This window comes from Salmo trutta, unplaced genomic scaffold, assembly GCF_901001165.1.
Source record: "Salmo trutta unplaced genomic scaffold, fSalTru1.1, whole genome shotgun sequence".
NCBI lineage: Eukaryota > Metazoa > Chordata > Actinopteri > Salmoniformes > Salmonidae > Salmo > Salmo trutta.
The window spans coordinates 307,101-326,880 of record NW_021822992.1 but is presented as its reverse complement, the minus strand read 5'-3'; the positions used below and the strand labels follow the sequence as shown (position 1 = coordinate 326,880).

Genomic DNA, 19,780 nt, shown 5'->3' with positions numbered 1-19,780 from the left:
AGACCTGCTGGTCTCCCATCCAGTGTGGCGTATTAATGAAGCAGACCTGCTAGTATCCAATCCACTATGATGTATTAATGAAGCAGACCTGCTTGACTCAAATCTAGTGTGTTGTATTACTGAAGCAGACCTGCTTGTCTCACATCCAGTATTACTGAAACAGACCTGCTTGTCTCCCATCCAGTATTGCGTATTACTGAAGCAGACCTGCTAGTCTCCTATATGGTGTATTACTAAAGCAGACCTGTATGTTTCCCATCCAGTATTACTGAAGCTGACCTGCTTGTCTCCCATTCAGTATTGCGTATTACTGAAGCTGACCTTCTAGCCTCCCATCCAGTATGGTGTGTTACTGAAGCTGACCTTCTAGCCTCCCATCCAGTATGGTGTATTACTGAAGCATCCTGCTTGTCTCCCATTCAGTATGGTATGTTACTGAAGCATCTCCAAGAGGGTGTATTACTGAAGCATCCTGCTTGTCTCCTGTCTGGTGTATTACTGAAGCATCCTGCTTGTCTCCTATAGGGTGTATTACTGAAGCATCCTGCTTGTCTCCAATCTGGTGTATTACTGAAGCATCCTGCTTGTCTCCAATCTGGGTCTTACTGAAGCATCCTGCTTGTCTCCTTTGGTATTACTGAAGAAGCATCCTTGTCTCCTAAAGGGGTATTACTGAAGCATCCTGTTGTCCCTATAGGGTGTATTACTGAAGCATCCTGCTTGTCTCCTATAGGGTGTATTACTGAAGCATCCTGCTTGTCTCCTATAGGGTGTATTACTGAAGCATCCTGTTGTCTCCTATTGGGTGTTACTGAAGCATCCTGATTGTTCCTATCTGGTGTTTACTGAATCATCCTGCTTGTCTCTATAGGGTGTATTACTGAAGCATTGCTGCTCCTTTATGGGTATTACTGAAGAAGCATCCTGCTGTCTCCTATAGTAGGTGTATTACTGAAGCATCCTGCTTGTCTCCTATAGGGTGTATTACTGAAGCATCCTGCTTGTCCTCCTATAGGGTGTATTACTGAGCATCCTGCTTGTCTCTTCTATAGGGTGTATTACTGAAGCATCCTGCTTGTCTCTTTCTTCCTGTGTCTCCTATCTGGTATTACTGAAGCATCTGCTGTCTCCTATATGGTGTGTTACTGAAGCATCCTGCTTGTCTCCTATCTGGTGTATTACTGAATCATCCTGCTGTCTCCTATAGGTGTATTACTGAAGCATCCTGCTTGTCTCCTATAGGGTGTATTACTGAACATCCCTGCTTGTCTCCTATAGGTGTGTATTACTGAAGCATCCTGCTTGTCTCCTTTCTGGTGGATTACTGAAGCATCCTGCTTGTCTCCTATCTGGTTGTGTTACTGAAAGCATCCTGCTTGTCTCCTATCTGGTTTGTATTACTGAAGCATCCTGATTGTCTCCTATCTGGGTGTATTACTGAAGCATCCTGCTGGTCTCCTATAGGGTGTATTACTGAAGCATCCTGCTGTCTCCTATATGGTGTGTTACTGAAGCATCCTGCTTGTCCTCCTATCTGGTGTTATTACTGAAGCATCCTGCTTGTCTCCTATCTGGTGTATTACGAAGCATCCTGCTTGTCTCCTATAGGGTGTATTACTGAAGCATCCGCTTGTCTCCTATCTGGTGTTACTGAAGCATCCTGCTTGTCTCCTATCTGGGTGGTGTGTTACTGAAGCATCCTGCTTGTCTCCTATCTGGTGTATTACTGAAGCATCCTGCTTGTCTCCTATCTGGTGTATTACTGAAGCATCCTGCTTGTCTCCTATCTGGTGTATTACTGAATCATCCTGCTTGTCTCCTATAGGGTGTATTACTGAAGCATCCTGCTTGTCTCCTGTCTGGTGTATTACTGAAGCATCCTGCTTGTCTCCAATCTGGTGTATTACTGAAGTATCCTGCTTGTCTCCTATAGGGTGTATTACTGAAACATCCTGCTTGTCTCCTATCTGGTGTGTTACTGAAGCATCCTGCTTGTCTCCTATAGGGTGTATTACTGAATAATTCTGCTTGTCTCCTATCTGGTGTGTTACTGAAGCATCCTGCTTGTCTCCTATAGGGTGTATTACTGAATCATCCTGCTTGTCTCCTTTCTGGTGTATTACTGAAGAACCATCCTGCTTGTCTCCTTTCTGGTGTATTACTGAAGAAGCATCCTGCTTGTCTCCTATAGGGTGTATTACTGAAGCATCCTGCTTGTCTCCTATAGGGTGTATTACTGAAGCATCCTGCTTGTCTCCTATAGGGTGTATTACTGAAGCATCCTGCTTGTCTCCTATAGGGTGTATTACTGAAGCATCCTGCTTGTCTCCTATCTGGTGTATTACTGAAGCATCCTGCTTGTCTCCTATCTGGTGTATTACTGAAGCATCCTGCTTGTCTCCTATCTGGTGTGTTACTGAAGCATCCTGCTTGTCTCCTATCTGGTGTATTACTGAATCATCCTGCTTGTCTCCTATAGGGTGTATTACTGAAGCATCCTGCTTGTCTCCTTTCTGGTGTATTACTGAAGCATCCTGCTTGTCTCGTATCTGGTGTGTTACTGAAGCATCCTGCTTGTCTCCTATCTGGTGTATTACTGAAGCATCCTGCTTGTCTCCTATCTGGTGTATTACTGAAGCATCCTGCTTGTCTCCTATAGGGTGTATTACTGAAGAATCCTGCTTGTCTCCTATCTGGTGTGTTACTGAAGCATCCTGCTTGTCTCCTATCTGGTGTATTACTGAAGCATCCTGCTTGTCTCCTATCTGGTGTGTTACTGAAGCATCCTGCTTGTCTCCTATAGGGTGTATTACTGAAGCATCCTGCTTGTCTCCTATCTGGTGTGTTACTGAAGCATCCTGCTTGTCTCCTATCTGGTGTATTACTGAAGCATCCTGCTTGTCTCCTATCTGGTGTATTACTGAAGCATCCTGCTTGTCTCCTATCTGGTGTATTACTGAAGCCTCCTGCTTGTCTCCTATCTGGTGTATTACTGAAGCATCCTGCTTGTCTCCTATAGGGTGTATTACTGAAGCATCCTGCTTGTCTCCTGTCTGGTGTATTACTGAAGCATCCTGCTTGTCTCCTATCTGGTGTATTACTGAAGCATCCTGCTTGTCTCCTATAGGGTGTATTACTGAAGCATCCGCTTGTCTCCTATAGGGTGTATTACTGAAGCATCCTGCTTGTCTCCTTTCTGGTGTGTTTGGGTGTTTACTCCGTGGTATATAGTCATGCATATTGGTAACCAATACTAGTTGATGATAATCCTAGTCATATTAGCAACCCATGCTAGTTGATGATAATCCTAGTCATATTAGCAACCCTTGCTAGTTGATGATAATCCTAGTCATATTAGCATCCCATGCTAGTTTATGATAATCCTAGTCATATTAGAATCCCATGCTAGTTGATGATAATCCTAGTCATATTAGCAACCCTTGCTAGTTGATGATAATCCTAGTCATATTAGCAACCCATGCTAGTTGTGAATAATCCTAGTCATATTAGCATCCCATGCTAGTTGATGATAATCCTAGTCATATTAGCAACCCTTGCTAGTTGATGATAATCCTAGTCATATTAGCAACCCATGCTAGTTGATGATAATCCTAGTCATATTAGCAACCCATGCTAGTTGATGATAATCCTAGTCATATTAGCAACCCTTGCTAGTTGATGACAATCCTAGTCATATTAGCAATCCATGCTAGTTGATGATAATCCTAGTTATATTAGCAACCCATGCTAGTTGATGATAATCCTAGTCATATTAGCAACCCATGCTAGTTGATGATAATCCTAGTCATATTAGCAACCCATGCTAGTTGATGATAATCCTAGTCATATTAGCAATCTATGCTAGTTGTTGAATCTTTAGATCTCCACTCTCTGTCACTTTAAAACCATTTTCATGTGCTGTGCACTTTTGACAACATTTTCTTCCTCTCTAATTACATTTTGGAACATCGGCGCGTAGCCTACAGCCATGTGAGCATTATTGAGCTGATAATATAAAGAAATAAAACATTATCAATCATTTAAGCTAAACCGTCTGATCTGTTGCATCAGCCTCATTGCTTTCAAATATACATAATAATGTACAGTGGTTGTATTTCGCATTGATTTATTTTCACCTTTATTTTGACAATATACAATATACAATATAAAACACACATTAAACACAATATATAGAATATACATTTACATTTACATTTACGTCATTTAGCAGACGCTCTTATCCAGAGCGACTTACAAATTGGTGCATTCACCTTATGATATCCAGCGGAACAACCACTTTACAATAGTACATCTATATATTTTTTGGGGGGAAGGGTTAGAAGGATTACTTAATCCTATCCCAGGTATTCCTTAAAGAGGTGGGGTTTCAGGTGTCTCCGGAAGGTGGTGATTGACTCCGCTGTCCTGGCGTCGTGAGGGAGCTTGTTCCACCATTGGGGTGCCAGAGCAGCGAACAGTTTTGACTGGGCTGAGCGGGAACTGTGCTTCCGCAGAGGTAGGGAGGCGAGCAGGCCAGAGGTGGATGAACGCAGTGCCCTTCTTTGTGTGTAGGGACTGATCAGAGCCTGTATATACAGTTGAAGTCGGAAGTTTACATGCACCTTAGCCAAATACATTTAAACTGAGTTTTTCACAATTCCTGACATTCAATCCTAGTAAAGATTCCTTATCTTAGGTCAGTTAGGATCACCACTTTATTTTAAGAATGTGAAATGTCAGAATAATAGTAGAGAGAATGATTTTATTTCAGCTTTTATTTCTTTCATCACATTCCCAGTGGGTCAGAAGTTTACATTCACTCAATTAGTATTTGGTAGCATTGCCTTTAAATTGTTTAACTTGGGTCAAACGTTTCAGGTAGCCTTCCACAAGCTTCCAATGCATTTTCAGTTCAGCCCACAAATGTTCTATTGGATTGAGTACAGGGCTTTGTGATGGCCACTCCAATACCTTGACTTTTTTGTCCTTAAGCCATTTTGCCACAACTTTGGAAGTATGCTTGGGGTCATTGTCCATTTGGAAGACCCATTTGCGACCAAGTTTTAACTTCCTGACTGATGTCTTGAGATGTTGCTTCAATTTATCCACATAATGTTCCTTCCTCATGATGCCATCTATTTTGTGAAGTGCACCAGTCCCTCCTGCAGCAAAGCAACCCCACAACATGATGCTGTCACCCCCGTGCTTCACGGTTGGGATGGTGTTCTTCGCCTTGCAAGCCTCCCCCTTTTTCCTCCAAACATAACGATGGTCATTATGGCCAAACAGTTATATTTTTGTTTCATCAGACCAGAGGACATTTCTCCAAAAACTATGATCTTTGTCCCCGTGTGCAGTTGCAAACCGTCACGATCGTCATAATATAATTCGGACCAAAGCGCAGCGTGTTCTGGGTTCCACATGTTTATTGAATGAAACGCACAAAAAACAATAAAGAACGAACGAAACGTGAAGCAAAATGAAGTGATCATCAGGCAACTACACATAAACAAGATCCCACAAAACACAGTGGGGAAACGGCTGCCTAAATATGATCCCCAATCAGAGACAACGATAAACAACTGCCTCTGATTGGGAACCATACCAGGCCAACATAGAAATAAACAACCTAGACACCCTAGTCACACCCCGACCAACATAGAGAATAAAAGGCTCTCTATGGTCAGGGCGTGACAGTACCCCCCCCCCCCCCCCCCCCCAAAGGTGCGGACTCCGGCCGCAAAACCTGACTCTATAGGGGAGGGTCCGGGTGGGCATCTAGCGTCGGTGGCGGCTCCGGTGCGGGGTGAAGTACCCACTCCGCTCGCAGATCCGACAGCATCGGTGGTGGCTCTGGTGCGGGACTTTGCCCCCACCCAGACCATGGGTCCGGCCATGGAGCCGGGTAGAACGCCGTGCCCGGACTGGGCCTCGGCGCAGAGGAAGGCTCCGGCCTTGGAGCAGCCTTGGAGCAGTAGTCTGGCTTTTTTATTGCAGTTTTGGAGCAGTGACTTCTACCTTGCTGAGTGTCCTTTCAGGATATGTCGATATAGGACTTGTTTTACTGTGGATATAGATACTTTTGTGCCTGTTTCCTCAAGCATCTTCACAATGTCCTTTGCCTGTTGTTCTGGGATTGATTTGCACTTTTCACACCAAAGTACGTTCATCTCTAGGAGACAGAACACGTCTCCTTCCTGAGCGGTATGACGGCTGCGTGGTCCCATGATGTTTATACTTGCATACTATTGTTTGTACAGATGAAAGTGATACCTTCAGGCGTTTGGAAATTGCTCCCATGGATGAACCAGACATGTGGAGGTCTACAATTTTTCTTCAGAGATCTTGGCTGATTTCTTTTGATTTTCCCATGATGTCAAGCAAAGAGGCACTGAGTTTGAAGGTAGGCCTTGAAATACATCCACAGGTACACCTCCGAGTGACTCAAATGATGTCAATTAATCTATCAGAAGCTTCTAAAACCATAACATAATTTTCTGGAATTTTCCAAGCTGTTTAAAGGCACATTCAACTTGGTGTATGTAAACTTTTGACCAGTGAATTATAAGTTAAATAATCTGTCTGTTAACAATTGTTGGAAAAATTACTTGTGTCATGCACAAAGTAGATGTCCTAACCGACTTGCCAAAACTATAGTTTGTTAACAAGAAATATGTGGACTGGTTGAAAAATGAGTTTTAATGACTCCAACCTAAGTGTATGTAAACTTCCCACTTTAACTGTACATATACATTAGAATACAAAAACACAGTCATGGTAAGCACAAATAAAACATCACAATTCACCCAGAAAAAAAACTGTTTACATTCATCCACAAATAAATCCCCAATCAATACTTTAAATTGACCAAACGGCACCAGAACATCAATCAGTATCAATTTGGGATATGTCGTCCCAGAACTGTCCCAGAGTCTGTTTTTAACTGTAGACATGTTTTCCATCGTCTCCAGGGACGACTGGTTACCCATAATGTCAAGCCCTGGATGGAATTATTTTATAGGCTACCCAGGGTGGCCAATCATCCTCCAGGAGAGCCTTAAAGGGGCGGTGTTGTATTTTGAGACAGGACGTATGAAAGAAGCCAATAGGCAGAGTATAGACTACATTTCTGTCTGATTCTCTATGGTAAAAAGATAGTAATGCATTTTATTGTGTAACGTGGTTCCTTGCATCATACAATTATGTAAAAAATAGTGTCACAAAAAAATAAAATACTGTCCTACTTGTCCAAAGGACAAGTAGCTAAAAAAGTGAATATCAAACCCTTGTTCCAAACTGTATACAGGTTCATACATATGAATGTACCTCAACTGGTGCTCGTGTTAGTATTAATCTCTTCATTGAAGGTTTAACATGTCGTCTGTCAAAGGATGTGTGACAAGACGTCCTGAAGTGTACCCTATAGTGATGAAGGCTGCACCCTATTCCCTATTAAGTGCACTAAGTGACGTAGGGGCTCTGTTCAAACGTAGTGCACTACAGATTAGAGCTGAGCGATATCGACAAAAATCCATATTGCAATAAAATGGATTGAATTATAACAATAACAATAAATTGAATGATAAGTTAATAACTTATATGTGCAGCATAGTTATGTTTGATATTACTCATATAATTTTTACTACTCTGAATGTTGGAGCTATCAATTGTCCCATTTTAACAATCACCCATATTAGCAAATGTATTTCATTTCAAACTGAACATTTCTCTAGTAAGACCCTGTAGGTTGTTTATCATAAAATGAAGGATATCAGCAAATGTCCACGATAAGTGGTCGGTTTGGTCGGTGGCAATCATTGTTGGTTTATAGTCCCAGCTCTACACAGATGCAGGAGCTTACTTTGACCAGTTTCTCACAGCAGGAAAATAATCCTGCAGCAACAGGAAATGTGAATTATTACATGGATTATAATGAATGGACTTTTTTTCTAGAGATTTGATACATTTTTAGCTAGGACAAATCAAGTCTAAAATGTTTAAGTGTAAATTACAAACTTTAGAAACCTTTTAGACCCAAGAATACACTTGAGTTTCTTGCAACAACAACAAGATGATCAAATTAAGATCCAACATCTGTATGTAGGGAATAGGGTGCCATTTTGGACGCAGCTATAGTGATTATGGCAGAGATCGATAGTTGTATGTAGCACAGGAAGAGGCAGGCATCATCACCAAGTCTGCTTCACCTGAGGAGTGAGGGGATGAATAGTGAAGTCGCTTTCTGTGATTTGTCACAGCATGTGTCTCTGTGTGGGAGTAGTGAAGAGGATATCGTCTGTAAAATATTGATGAGTTTGAAATTGCAGTGAACTGGATTAGGGGCAATAATTAGATATGTGAGCTCCTACATGCAGCATGGCTCAACGACACACTGAGGCAGGAGAAATCATGCTGTGGGTTTATATACTGTCCTCTGTACATCCTGACTGGTTGTTGTGGTAGATACAGGCTGTAGATAACTCAGTGGTTGTCTGTAGACTACCCCTGTTTGTCCTTGGTGTGGTAGAGAAAGGCTGTATGTAGACATCTCAGTGGTTGTCTGTAGACTACCCCTGTTTGTCCTTGGTGTGGTAGAGACAGGCTGTATGTAGACATCTCAGTGGTTGTCTGTAGACTACCCCTGTTTGTCCTTGGTGTGGTAGAGACAGGCTGTATGTAGACATCTCAGTGGTTGTCTGTAGACTACCCCTGTTTGTCCTTGGTGTGGTAGAGACAGGCTGTATGTAGACATCTCAGTGCTTGTCTGTAGACTACCCCTGTTTGTCCTTGGTGTGGTAGAGACAGGCTGTATGTAGACATCTCAGTGGTTGTCTGTAGACTACCCCTGTTTGTCCTTGGTGTGGTAGAGAAAGGCTGTATGTAGACATCTCAGTGGTTGTCTGTAGACTACCCCTGTTTGTCCTTGGTGTGGTAGAGACAGGCTGTATGTAGACATCTCAGTGCTTGTCTGTAGACTACCCCTGTTTGTCCTTGGTGTGGTAGAGACAGGCTGTATGTAGACATCTCAGTGGTTGTCTGTAGACTACCCCTGTTTGTCCTTGGTGTGGTAGAGACAGGCTGTATGTAGACATCTCAGTGGTTGTCTGTAGACTACCCCAGTTTGTCCTTGGCAGACAGGCATCGGGCTGTTTATGACTGAAGGAGGCGTCTCAAATGGCACCCTATTCCCTATGTAGTGCACTGCTTCTGACCAGAGCCCTGTGGGTTTCCCTGAGGGTTTCCCTGTGGGTTTCCCTGTGGGTTTCCCTGTGGGTTTCCCTGAGGGTTTCCCTGTGGGTTTCCCTGTGGGTTTCCCTGTGGGTTTCCCTGTGGGTTTCCCTGAGGGTTTCCCTGTGGGTTTCCCTGAGGGTTTCCCTGTGGGTTTCCCTGAGGGTTTCCCTGTGGGTTTCCTTGTGGCTTTCCCTGTGGGTTTCCCTGTGGGTTTCCTTGTGGCTTTCCCTGTGGGTTTCCCTATTTCCCTGTGGGTTTCCCTGTGGGTTTCCCTGTGGGTTTCCCTGTGGGTTTCCCTGTGGGTTTCTCTTGGGTATTGACAGCTCTGCTCTCTACTGAGGTTAGCTGGTGAATACAACAGCTGGCCAACATTCAACCAGGCAGTATTGACCTGGTTGAATGACCTCCACAGGGAACAACCAGGCAGTATTGACCTCCTCCACAGGGAACAACCAGGCAGTATTGACCTCCTCCACAGGGAACAACCAGGCAGTATTGACCTCCTCCACAGGGAACAACCAGGCAGTATTGACCTCCTCCACAGGGAACAACCAGGCAGTATTGACCTCCTCCACAGGGAACAACCAGGCAGTATTGACCTCCTGCACAGGGAACAACCAGGCAGTATTGACCTCCTCCACAGGGAACAACCAGGCAGTATTGACCTCCTCCACAGGGAACAACCAGGCAGTATTGACCTCCTCCACAGGGAACAACCAGGCAGTATTGACCTCCTCCACAGGGAACAACCAGGCAGTATTGACCTCCTCCACAGGGAACAACCAGGCAGTATTGACCTCCTCCACAGGGAACAACCAGGCAGTATTGACCTCCTCCACAGGGAACAACCAGGCAGTATTGACCTCCTCCACAGGGAACAACCAGGCAGTATTGACCTCCTCCACAGGGAACAACCAGGCAGTATTGACCTCCTCCACAGGGAACAACCAGGCAGTATTGACCTCCTCCACAGGGAACAACCTGGCAGTATTGACCTCCTCCACAGGCAACAACCAGGCAGTATTGACCTCCTCCACAGGGAACAACCAGGCAGTATTGACCTCCTCCACAGGGAACAACCAGGCAGTATTGACCTCCTCCACAGGGAACAACCAGGCAGTATTGACCTCCTCCACAGGGAACAACCAGGCAGTATTGACCTCCTCCACAGGGAACAACCAGGCAGTATTGACCTCCTCCACAGGGAACAACCAGGCAGTATTGACCTCCTCCACAGGGAACAACCAGGCAGTATTGACCTCCTCCACAGGGAACAACCAGGCAGTATTGACCTCCTCCACAGGGAACAACCTGGCAGTATTGACCTCCTCCACAGGGAACAACCAGGCAGTATTGACCTCCTCCACAGGGAACAACCAGGCAGTATTGACCTCCTCCACAGGGAACAACCAGGCAGTATTGACCTCCTCCACAGGGAACAACCAGGCAGTATTGACCTCCTCCACAGGGAACAACCAGGCAGTATTGACCTCCTCCACAGGGAACAACCAGGCAGTATTGACCTCCTGCACAGGGAACAACCAGGCAGTATTGACCTCCTGCACAGGGAACAACCAGGCAGTATTGACCTCCTCCACAGGGAACAACCAGGCAGTATTGACCTCCTCCACAGGGAACAACCAGGCAGTATTGACCTCCTCCACAGGGAACAACCAGGCAGTATTGACCTCCTCCTCAGGGAACAACCAGGCAGTATTGACCTCCTCCACAGGGAACAACCAGGCAGTATTGACCTCCTCCACAGGGAACAACCAGGCAGTATTGACCTCCTCCACAGGGAACAACCAGGCAGTATTGACCTCCTCCACAGGGAACAACCAGGCAGTATTGACCTCCTCCACAGGGAACAACCAGGCAGTATTGACCTCCTCCACAGGGAACAACCAGGCAGTATTGACCTCCTCCACAGGGAACAACCAGGCAGTATTGACCTCCTCCACAGGGAACAACCAGGCAGTATTGACCTCCTCCACAGGGAACAACCAGGCAGTATTGACCTCCTCCACAGGGAACAACCAGGCAGTATTGACCTCCTCCACAGGGAACAACCAGGCAGTATTGACCTCCTCCACAGGGAACAACCAGGCAGTATTGACCTCCTCCACAGGGAACAACCAGGCAGTATTGACCTCCTCCACAGCGAACAACCAGGCAGTATTGACCTCCTCCACAGGGAACAACCAGGCAGTATTGACCTCCTCCACAGGGAACAACCAGGCAGTATTGACCTCCTCCACAGGGAACAACCAGGCAGTATTGACCTCCTCCACAGGGAACAACCAGGCAGTATTGACCTCCTCCACAGGGAACAACCTGGCAGTATTGACCTCCTCCACAGGGCAACAACCAGGCAGTATTGACCTCCTCCACAGGGAACAACCAGGCAGTATTGACCTCCTCCACAGGGAACAACCAGGCAGTATTGACCTCCTCCACAGGGAACAACCAGGCAGTATTGACCTCCTCCACAGGGAACAACCAGGCAGTATTGACCTCCTCCACAGGGAACAACCAGGCAGTATTGACCTCCTCCACAGGGAACAACCAGGCAGTATTGACCTCCTCCACAGGGAACAACCAGGCAGTATTGACCTCCTCCACAGGGAACAACCAGGCAGTATTGACCTCCTCCACAGGGAACAACCAGGCAGTATTGACCTCCTCCACAGGGAACAACCAGGCAGTATTGACCTCCTCCACAGGGAACAACCAGGCAGTATTGACCTCCTCCACAGGGAACAACCAGGCAGTATTGACCTCCTCCACAGGGAACAACCAGGCAGTATTGACCTCCTCCACAGGGAACAACCAGGCAGTATTGACCTCCTCCACAGGGAACAACCAGGCAGTATTGACCTCCTCCACAGGGAACAACCAGGCAGTATTGACCTCCTCCACAGGGAACAACCAGGCAGTATTGACCTCCTCCACAGGGAACAACCAGGCAGTATTGACCTCCTCCACAGGGAACAACCAGGCAGTATTGACCTCCTCCACAGGGAACAACCAGGCAGTATTGACCTCCTCCACAGGGAACAACCAGGCAGTATTGACCTCCTCCACAGGGAACAACCAGGCAGTATTGACCTCCTCCACAGGGAACAACCAGGCAGTATTGACCTCCTCCACAGGGAACAACCAGGCAGTATTGACCTCCTCCACAGGGAACAACCAGGCAGTATTGACCTCCTCCACAGGGAACAACCAGGCAGTATTGACCTCCTCCACAGGGAACAACCAGGCAGTATTGACCTCCTCCACAGGGAACAACCAGGCAGTACCTCCAGGACAACAGGCAGTATTGACCTCCTCCACAGGGAACAACCAGGCAGTATTGACCTCCTCCACAGGGAACAACCAGGCAGTATTGACCTCCTCCACAGGGAACAACCAGGCAGTATTGACCTCCTCCACAGGGAACAACCAGGCAGTATTGACCTCCTCCACAGGGAACAACCAGGCAGTATTGACCTCCTCCACAGGGAACAACCAGGCAGTATTGACCTCCTCCACAGGGAACAACCAGGCAGTATTGACCTCCTCCACAGGGAACAACCAGGCAGTATTGACCTCCTCCACAGGGAACAACCAGGCAGTATTGACCTCCTCCACAGGGAACAACCAGGCAGTATTGACCTCCTCCACAGGGAACAACCAGGCAGTATTGACCTCCTCCACAGGGAACAACCAGGCAGTATTGACCTCCTCCACAGGGAACAACCAGGCAGTATTGACCTCCTCCACAGGGAACAACCAGACAGTATTGACCTCCTCCACAGGGAACAACCAGGCAGTATTGACCTCCTCCACAGGGAACAACCAGGCAGTATTGACCTCCTCCACAGGGAACAACCAGGCAGTATTGACCTCCTCCACAGGGAACAACCAGGCAGTATTGACCTCCTCCACAGGGAACAACCAGGCAGTATTGACCTCCCCCACAGGGAACAACCAGGCAGTTTTGACCTCCCCCACAGGGAACAACCAGGCAGTATTGACCTCCTCCACAGGGAACAACCAGACAGTGTTGACCTCCCCCACAGGGAACAACCAGGCAGTGTTGACCTCCTCCACAGGGAACAACCAGGCAGTGTTGACCTCCTCCACAGGGAACAACCAGGCAGTATTGACCTCCTCCACAGGGAACAACCAGGCAGTATTGACCTCCTCCACAGGGAACAACCAGGCAGTATTGACCTCCTCCACAGGGAACAACCAGGCAGTATTGACCTCCTCCACAGGGAACAACCAGGCAGTATTGACCTCCTCCACAGGGAACAACCAGGCAGTATTGACCTCCTCCACAGGGAACAACCAGGCAGTATTGACCTCCTCCACAGGGAACAACCAGGCAGTATTGACCTCCTCCACAGGGAACAACCAGGCAGTATTGACCTCCTCCACAGGGAACAACCAGGCAGTATTGACCTCCTCCACAGGGAACAACCAGGCAGTATTGACCTCCTCCACAGGGAACAACCAGGCAGTATTGACCTCCTCCACAGGGAACAACCAGGCAGTATTGACCTCCTCCACAGGGAACAACCAGGCAGTATTGACCTCCTCCACAGGGAACAACCAGGCAGTATTGACCTCCTCCACAGGGAACAACCAGGCAGTATTGACCTCCTCCACAGGGAACAACCAGGCAGTATTGACCTCCTCCACAGGGAACAACCAGGCAGTATTGACCTCCTCCACAGGGAACAACCAGGCAGTATTGACCTCCTCCACAGGGAACAACCAGGCAGTATTGACCTCCTCCACAGGGAACAACCAGGCAGTATTGACCTCCTCCACAGGGAACAACCAGGCAGTATTGACCTCCTCCACAGGGAACAACCAGGCAGTATTGACCTCCTCCACAGGGAACAACCAGGCAGTATTGACCTCCTCCACAGGGAACAACCAGGCAGTATTGACCTCCTCCACAGGGAACAACCAGGCAGTATTGACCTCCTCCACAGGGAAACAAAATAACCACCTTGTTTCTCTCCTCTCTTATCCTGGATAAGATGGAAGATGCATTTCTATTCAGGGAACATTCCCATGACATCATCACGTGTTCCATTGTTGAGGCATTTCTATTCAGGGAACATTCCCATGACATCATCACGTGTTCCATTGTTGAGGCATTTCTATTCAGGGAACATTCCCATGACATCATCACGTGTTCCATTGCTGAGGCATTTCTATTCAGGGAACATTCCCATGACATCATCACGTGTTCCATTGCTGAGGCATTTCTATTCAGGGAACATTCCCATGACATCATCACGTGTTCCATTGCTGAGGCATTTCTATTCAGGGAACATTCCCATGACATCATCACGTGTTCCATTGTTGAGGCATTTCTATTCAGGGAACATTCCCATGACATCATCACGTGTTCCATTGTTGAGGCATTTCTATTCAGGGAACATTCCCATGACATCGTCACGTGTTCCATTGTTGAGGCATTTCTATTCAGGGAACATTCCCATGACATCGTCACGTGTTCCATTGTTGAGGCATTTCTATTCAGGGAACATTCCCATGACATCATCACGTGTTCCATTGTTGAGGCATTTCTATTCAGGGAACATTCCCATGACATCATCACGTGTTCCATTGTTGAGGCATTTCTATTCAGGGAACATTCCCATGACATCATCACGTGTTCCATTGTTGAGGCATTTCTATTCAGGGAACATTCCCATGACATCATCACGTGTTCCATTGCTGAGGCATTTCTATTCAGGGAACATTCCCATGACATCATCAAGTGTCCATTGTTGAGGTATTGCTACTCAGGGAACATTCCCAGGACATCATCACGTGTTCCATTGCTGAGGCATTTCTATTCAGGGAACATTCCCATGACATCATCACGTGTTCCATTGTTGAGGCATTTCTATTCAGGGAACATTCCCATGACATCGTCACCTGTTCCATTGTTAAAAGGAGAGTATATGTAACATGTCATTATCATTAGTTACCCTGTTATTCTGATATCTGTCGTGAAATGAAATGAGTAAGCAACTGGTGACAGTAGACAACAGAACAACTGCTAGGGTTTTAGTTATCGCTCTAAAGCAACACATTGTATTCTTTCAGATGAAAAATAGTATATAGTGTTTTTTTTTATCCGTGGTTGATGGATGTCTGTTCTGTTTGAACAACAATAGGCCTTACAGCTGTTCTTATTGTAATGTGCAGTAGCGGACGTTCAAATATTAAGGTAGAAGTGGTACATCACATGCTTTGATCTGTGCTGTAAAATATATAACTACAGTGAGGGAAAAAAGTTTTTGATCCCCTGCTGATTTTGTACGTTTGCCCACTGACAAAGAAAAGATCAGTCTATAATTTTAATGGTAGGTTTATTTGAACAGTGAGAGACAGAATAACAACAAAAAAATCCAGAAAAACGCATGTCAAAAATGTTATAAATTGATTTGCATTTTAATGAGGGAAATAAGTATTTGACCCCCTCTCAATCAGAAAGATTTCTGGCTCCCAGGTGTCTTTTATACAGGTAATGAGCTGAGATTAGGAGCACACTCTTAAAAGGAGTGCTCCTCATCTCATTTTGTTACCTGTATAAAAGACACCTGTCCACTGAAGCAATCAATCAATCAGATTCCAAACTCTCCACCATGGCCAAGACCAAAGAGCTCTCCAAGGATGTCAGGGACAAGATTGTAGACCTACACAAGGCTGGAATGGGCTACAAGACCATCGCCAAGCAGCTTGGTGAGAAGGTGACAACAGTTGGTGCGATTATTCGCAAATGGAAGAAACACAAAAGAACTGTCAATCTCCCTCGGCCTTGGGCTCCATGCAAGATCTCACCTCGTGGAGTTGCAATGATTATGAGAACGGTGAGGAATCAGCCCAGAACTACACGAGATGATCTTGTCAATGATCTCGTCAATGATCTCAAGGCAGCTGGGACCATAGTCACCAAGAAAACAATTGGTAACACACTACGCCGTGAAGGATTGAAATCCTGCAGCGCCCGCAAGGTCCCCCTGCTCAAGAAAGCACATATACACGCCCGTCTGAAGTTTGCCAATGAACATCTGAATGATTCAGAGGACAACTGGCTGAAAGTGTTGTGGTCAGATGAGACCAAAATGGAGCTCTTTGGCATCAACTCAACTCGCCGTGTTTGGAGGAGGAGGAATGCTGCCTATAACCCCAAGAACACCATCCCCACGTCAAACATGGAGGTGGAAACATTATGCTTTGGGGGTGTTTTACTGCTAAGGGGACAGGACAACTTCACCGCATCAAAGGGACGATGGACGGGGCCATGTACCGTCAAATCTTGGGTGAGAACCTCCTTCCCTCAGCCAAGGCATTGAAAATGGGTTGTGGATGGGTATTCCAGCATGACAATGACCCAAAACACACAGCCAAGGCAACAAAGGAGTGGCTCAAGAAGAAGCACATTAAGGTCCTGGAGTGGCCTAGCCAGTCTCCAGACCTTAATCCCATAGAAAATCTGTGGAGGGAGCTGAAGGTTCGAGTTGCCAAATGGCAGCCTCGAAACCTTAATGACTTGGAGAAGATCTGCAAAGAGGAGTGGGACAAAATCCCTCCTGAGATGTGTGCAAACCTGGTGGCCAACTACAAGAAACGTCTGACCTCTGTGATTGCCAACAAGGGTTTTGCCACCAAGTACTAAGTCATGTTTTGCAGAGGGGTCAAATACTTATTTCCCTCATTAAAATGCAAATCAATTTATAACATTTTTAACATGCGTTTTTCTGGATTTTTTTGTTGTTATTCTGTCACTCACTGTTCAGATAAACCTACCATTAAAATTATAGACTGATCATTTCTTTGTAAGTGGGCAAACGTACAAAATCAGCAGGGGATCAAATACTTTTTTCCCTCACTGTATGTTCCTATATCCACACTAGCAAATCACTTCGAATGCCTGCCCAATACATTGCAATGTGGATATTGGAGAGCCTATGGCCTGGAATCGGTTGTGGTCCTCAGAGGTTTATAATGAACTCCTGGGACCAGCAGGAGATCTACAGTAATCGGTTGTGATCCTCTGAGGTTTATAATGAACCCCTGGGACCAGCAGGAGATCTACAGTAATCGGTTGTGATCCTCTGAGGTTTATAATGAACCCCTGGGACCAGCAGGAGATCTACAGCAATCGGTTGTGATCCTTTGAGGTTTATAATGAACTGCTGGGACCAGCAGGAGATCTACAGTAATCGGTTGTGATCCTCTGAGGTTTATAATGAACCCCTGGGACCAGCAGGAGATCTACAGTAGTCAGAAGGGCTGGGGTGAACGGATCACAAATGATGGATGGATGAAACCCATGAATGGATGGATATGAGCTGGTGGGATGCATGGATGAGTAACCCTCCATAAAACAAGGAGAACAACAGGTGGCTGGGGTGAATGAATGATGGACAGATGAGGGATGAATGGATGGATGGATGGATGAAGCCCCATGGATAGATGATGATGAGATGGAGGGATGCATGGATGAACCCTGGTCTCCATAGTGACGGAATAGGAGGTCACCTTGGTCTCCACGGTGATGGAATAGAAGGGAAAATATGCTACATTGTTAGAGTTCCATTGTTGTGTAATGAAGCATCACCATAACAGAACGGTAGAGCAGCACAGGATGTCTGTTTGGACAGCTACACATGACTGACGAGTCCATTCTATCCAGTTTCCAGTCAGACATTTAGGATTTAGATCATGTCTAGTATAGTCCCTCACTGTGTGGCTGGTGCTGCCCTTCATGTTAACCCAGCCTGGAGAGGCTTTTTGGTTTGACGTGTATATCTTAGAGCGGCCTAACCTAGAAAACAACGTGTCCAGTCTCTTGTAGAGGCTCCCGAGTGGCCCTGCAACTCAGTGCTAGAGGCATCACTTGGTTTTTCATATCTCACTCTTCCTTACCTTGTCCCGCGTGTGTGTGTGTGTGTGTGTGTGTGTGTGTGTGTGTGTGTGTGTGTGTGTGTGTGTGTGTGTGTGTGTGTGTGTGTGTGTGTGTGTGTGTGTGTGTGTGTGTGTGTGTGTGTGTGTGTGTCTTTGGTGTAATGTCTCTCCCTTCCTTACGTTGTCTCATGTCTGGGTGACTCTTCTCTACTGCTGGTCTCTGGGTGACTTGTCTCTCTCTTCTCTCCCCCTGGTCTCTGGGTGACTTGCCTCTCTCTTCTCTACCGCTGGTCTCTGGGTGACTCTTCTCTCCCCCTGGTGTCTGGGTGACTTGTCTCTCTCTCTTCTCTCCCCCTGGTGTCTGGGTGACTTGTCTCTCTCTTCTCTCCCCCTGGTGTCTGGGTGACTTGTCTCTCTCTCTTCTCTCCCCATGGTGTCTGGGTGACTTGTCTCTCTCTTCTCTCCCCCTGGTGTCTGGGTGACTTGTCTCTCTCTTCTCTCCCCCTGGTCTCTGGGTGACTTGTCTCTCTCTTCTCCACTCCTGGTCTCTGGGTGACTTGTCTCTCTCTTCTCTCCCCCTGGTCTCTGGGTGACTTGTCTCTCTCTTCTCCACTCCTGGTCTCTGGGTGACTTGTCTCTCTCTTCTCCACTCCTGGTCTCTGGGTGACTTGTCTCTCTCTTCTCTCCCCCTGGTCTCTGGGTGACTTGTCTCTCTCTCTTCTCCACTCCTGGTGTCTGGGTGACTTGTCTCTCTCTTCTCTCCCCCTGGTGTCTGGGTGACTTGTCTCTCTCTTGTCTCCCCCTATGCAGTTCCCTGTGGAGGGCTGCTGACATCTCGTAAGGGAACCATCCTTTCTCCTGGTTACCCAGAGCCCTACGCCAACTATCTCAACTGTATCTGGAAGGTCTCTGTGCCAGAGGGAACAGGCATCCAAGTGAGAGATGCAGCACGAAACGTTATGAATATAATGTTGGAAAGTTTTGATAGTTAAAAGGATTTAAGAATTAAACTTTCATGGAATTCTATCTTAGAATGGGAATTTGCTGAAATGTATCCCATTATTGATGAGGCAACTGTTTTATTCAACTTAGATTTAAAAAAAATGTACTCTTAAATGTATTTCTTCGTTCTTTTCTTCAGATCCAGGTCATAACCTTTGCCACGGAACACAACTGGGACTCCTTGGACTTTTTCGACGGCGTCGATGGCAACGCTCCAAGGCTTGGCAGCTACTCAGGTGAAACAACCTCCAGAATTTGTCTTTTAAAGCTCCCATTTTGGAATTGATAATAATGTCTGATCGGAAAACTCAGTAAAAGTACGTATGGATACGACGGGAGACAACATTTGACATGCTCTTTGAGAAAAGTTCTCCGAATCTTCAACGGCGCAGTTCAAGGAAATGAAGAAAGGACTGACTGACTCCCTCTGACTTGCCTTAGTAAAATAAAGGTTAAATAGAAAATAAAAATAAATAGTCTTTACCTGATGAAGAAGACCTGACTGGCTCTAGTCTTCACCTGATGAAGAAGACCTGACCGACTCTAGTCTTCACCTGATGAAGAAGACCTGACCGACTCTAGTCTTCACCTGATGAAGAAGACCTGACCGACTCTAGTCTTC

At 46.3% G+C, this 19,780-nt stretch overlaps 1 protein-coding gene across 1 annotated transcript in view; it reads left to right on the top strand.

Moving 5' to 3' along the window:
- The window catches only part of LOC115187885 (CUB and sushi domain-containing protein 3-like), a 1,475,978-nt gene that overhangs the window by 1,291,481 nt on the left and 164,717 nt on the right, over window positions 1–19,780 (top strand). Inside the window, 2 exon segments of the mRNA XM_029746934.1 lie at window positions 18,967–19,091; window positions 19,298–19,394. Of these exon segments, the coding sequence (XP_029602794.1) occupies window positions 18,967–19,091; window positions 19,298–19,394 (222 nt within the window).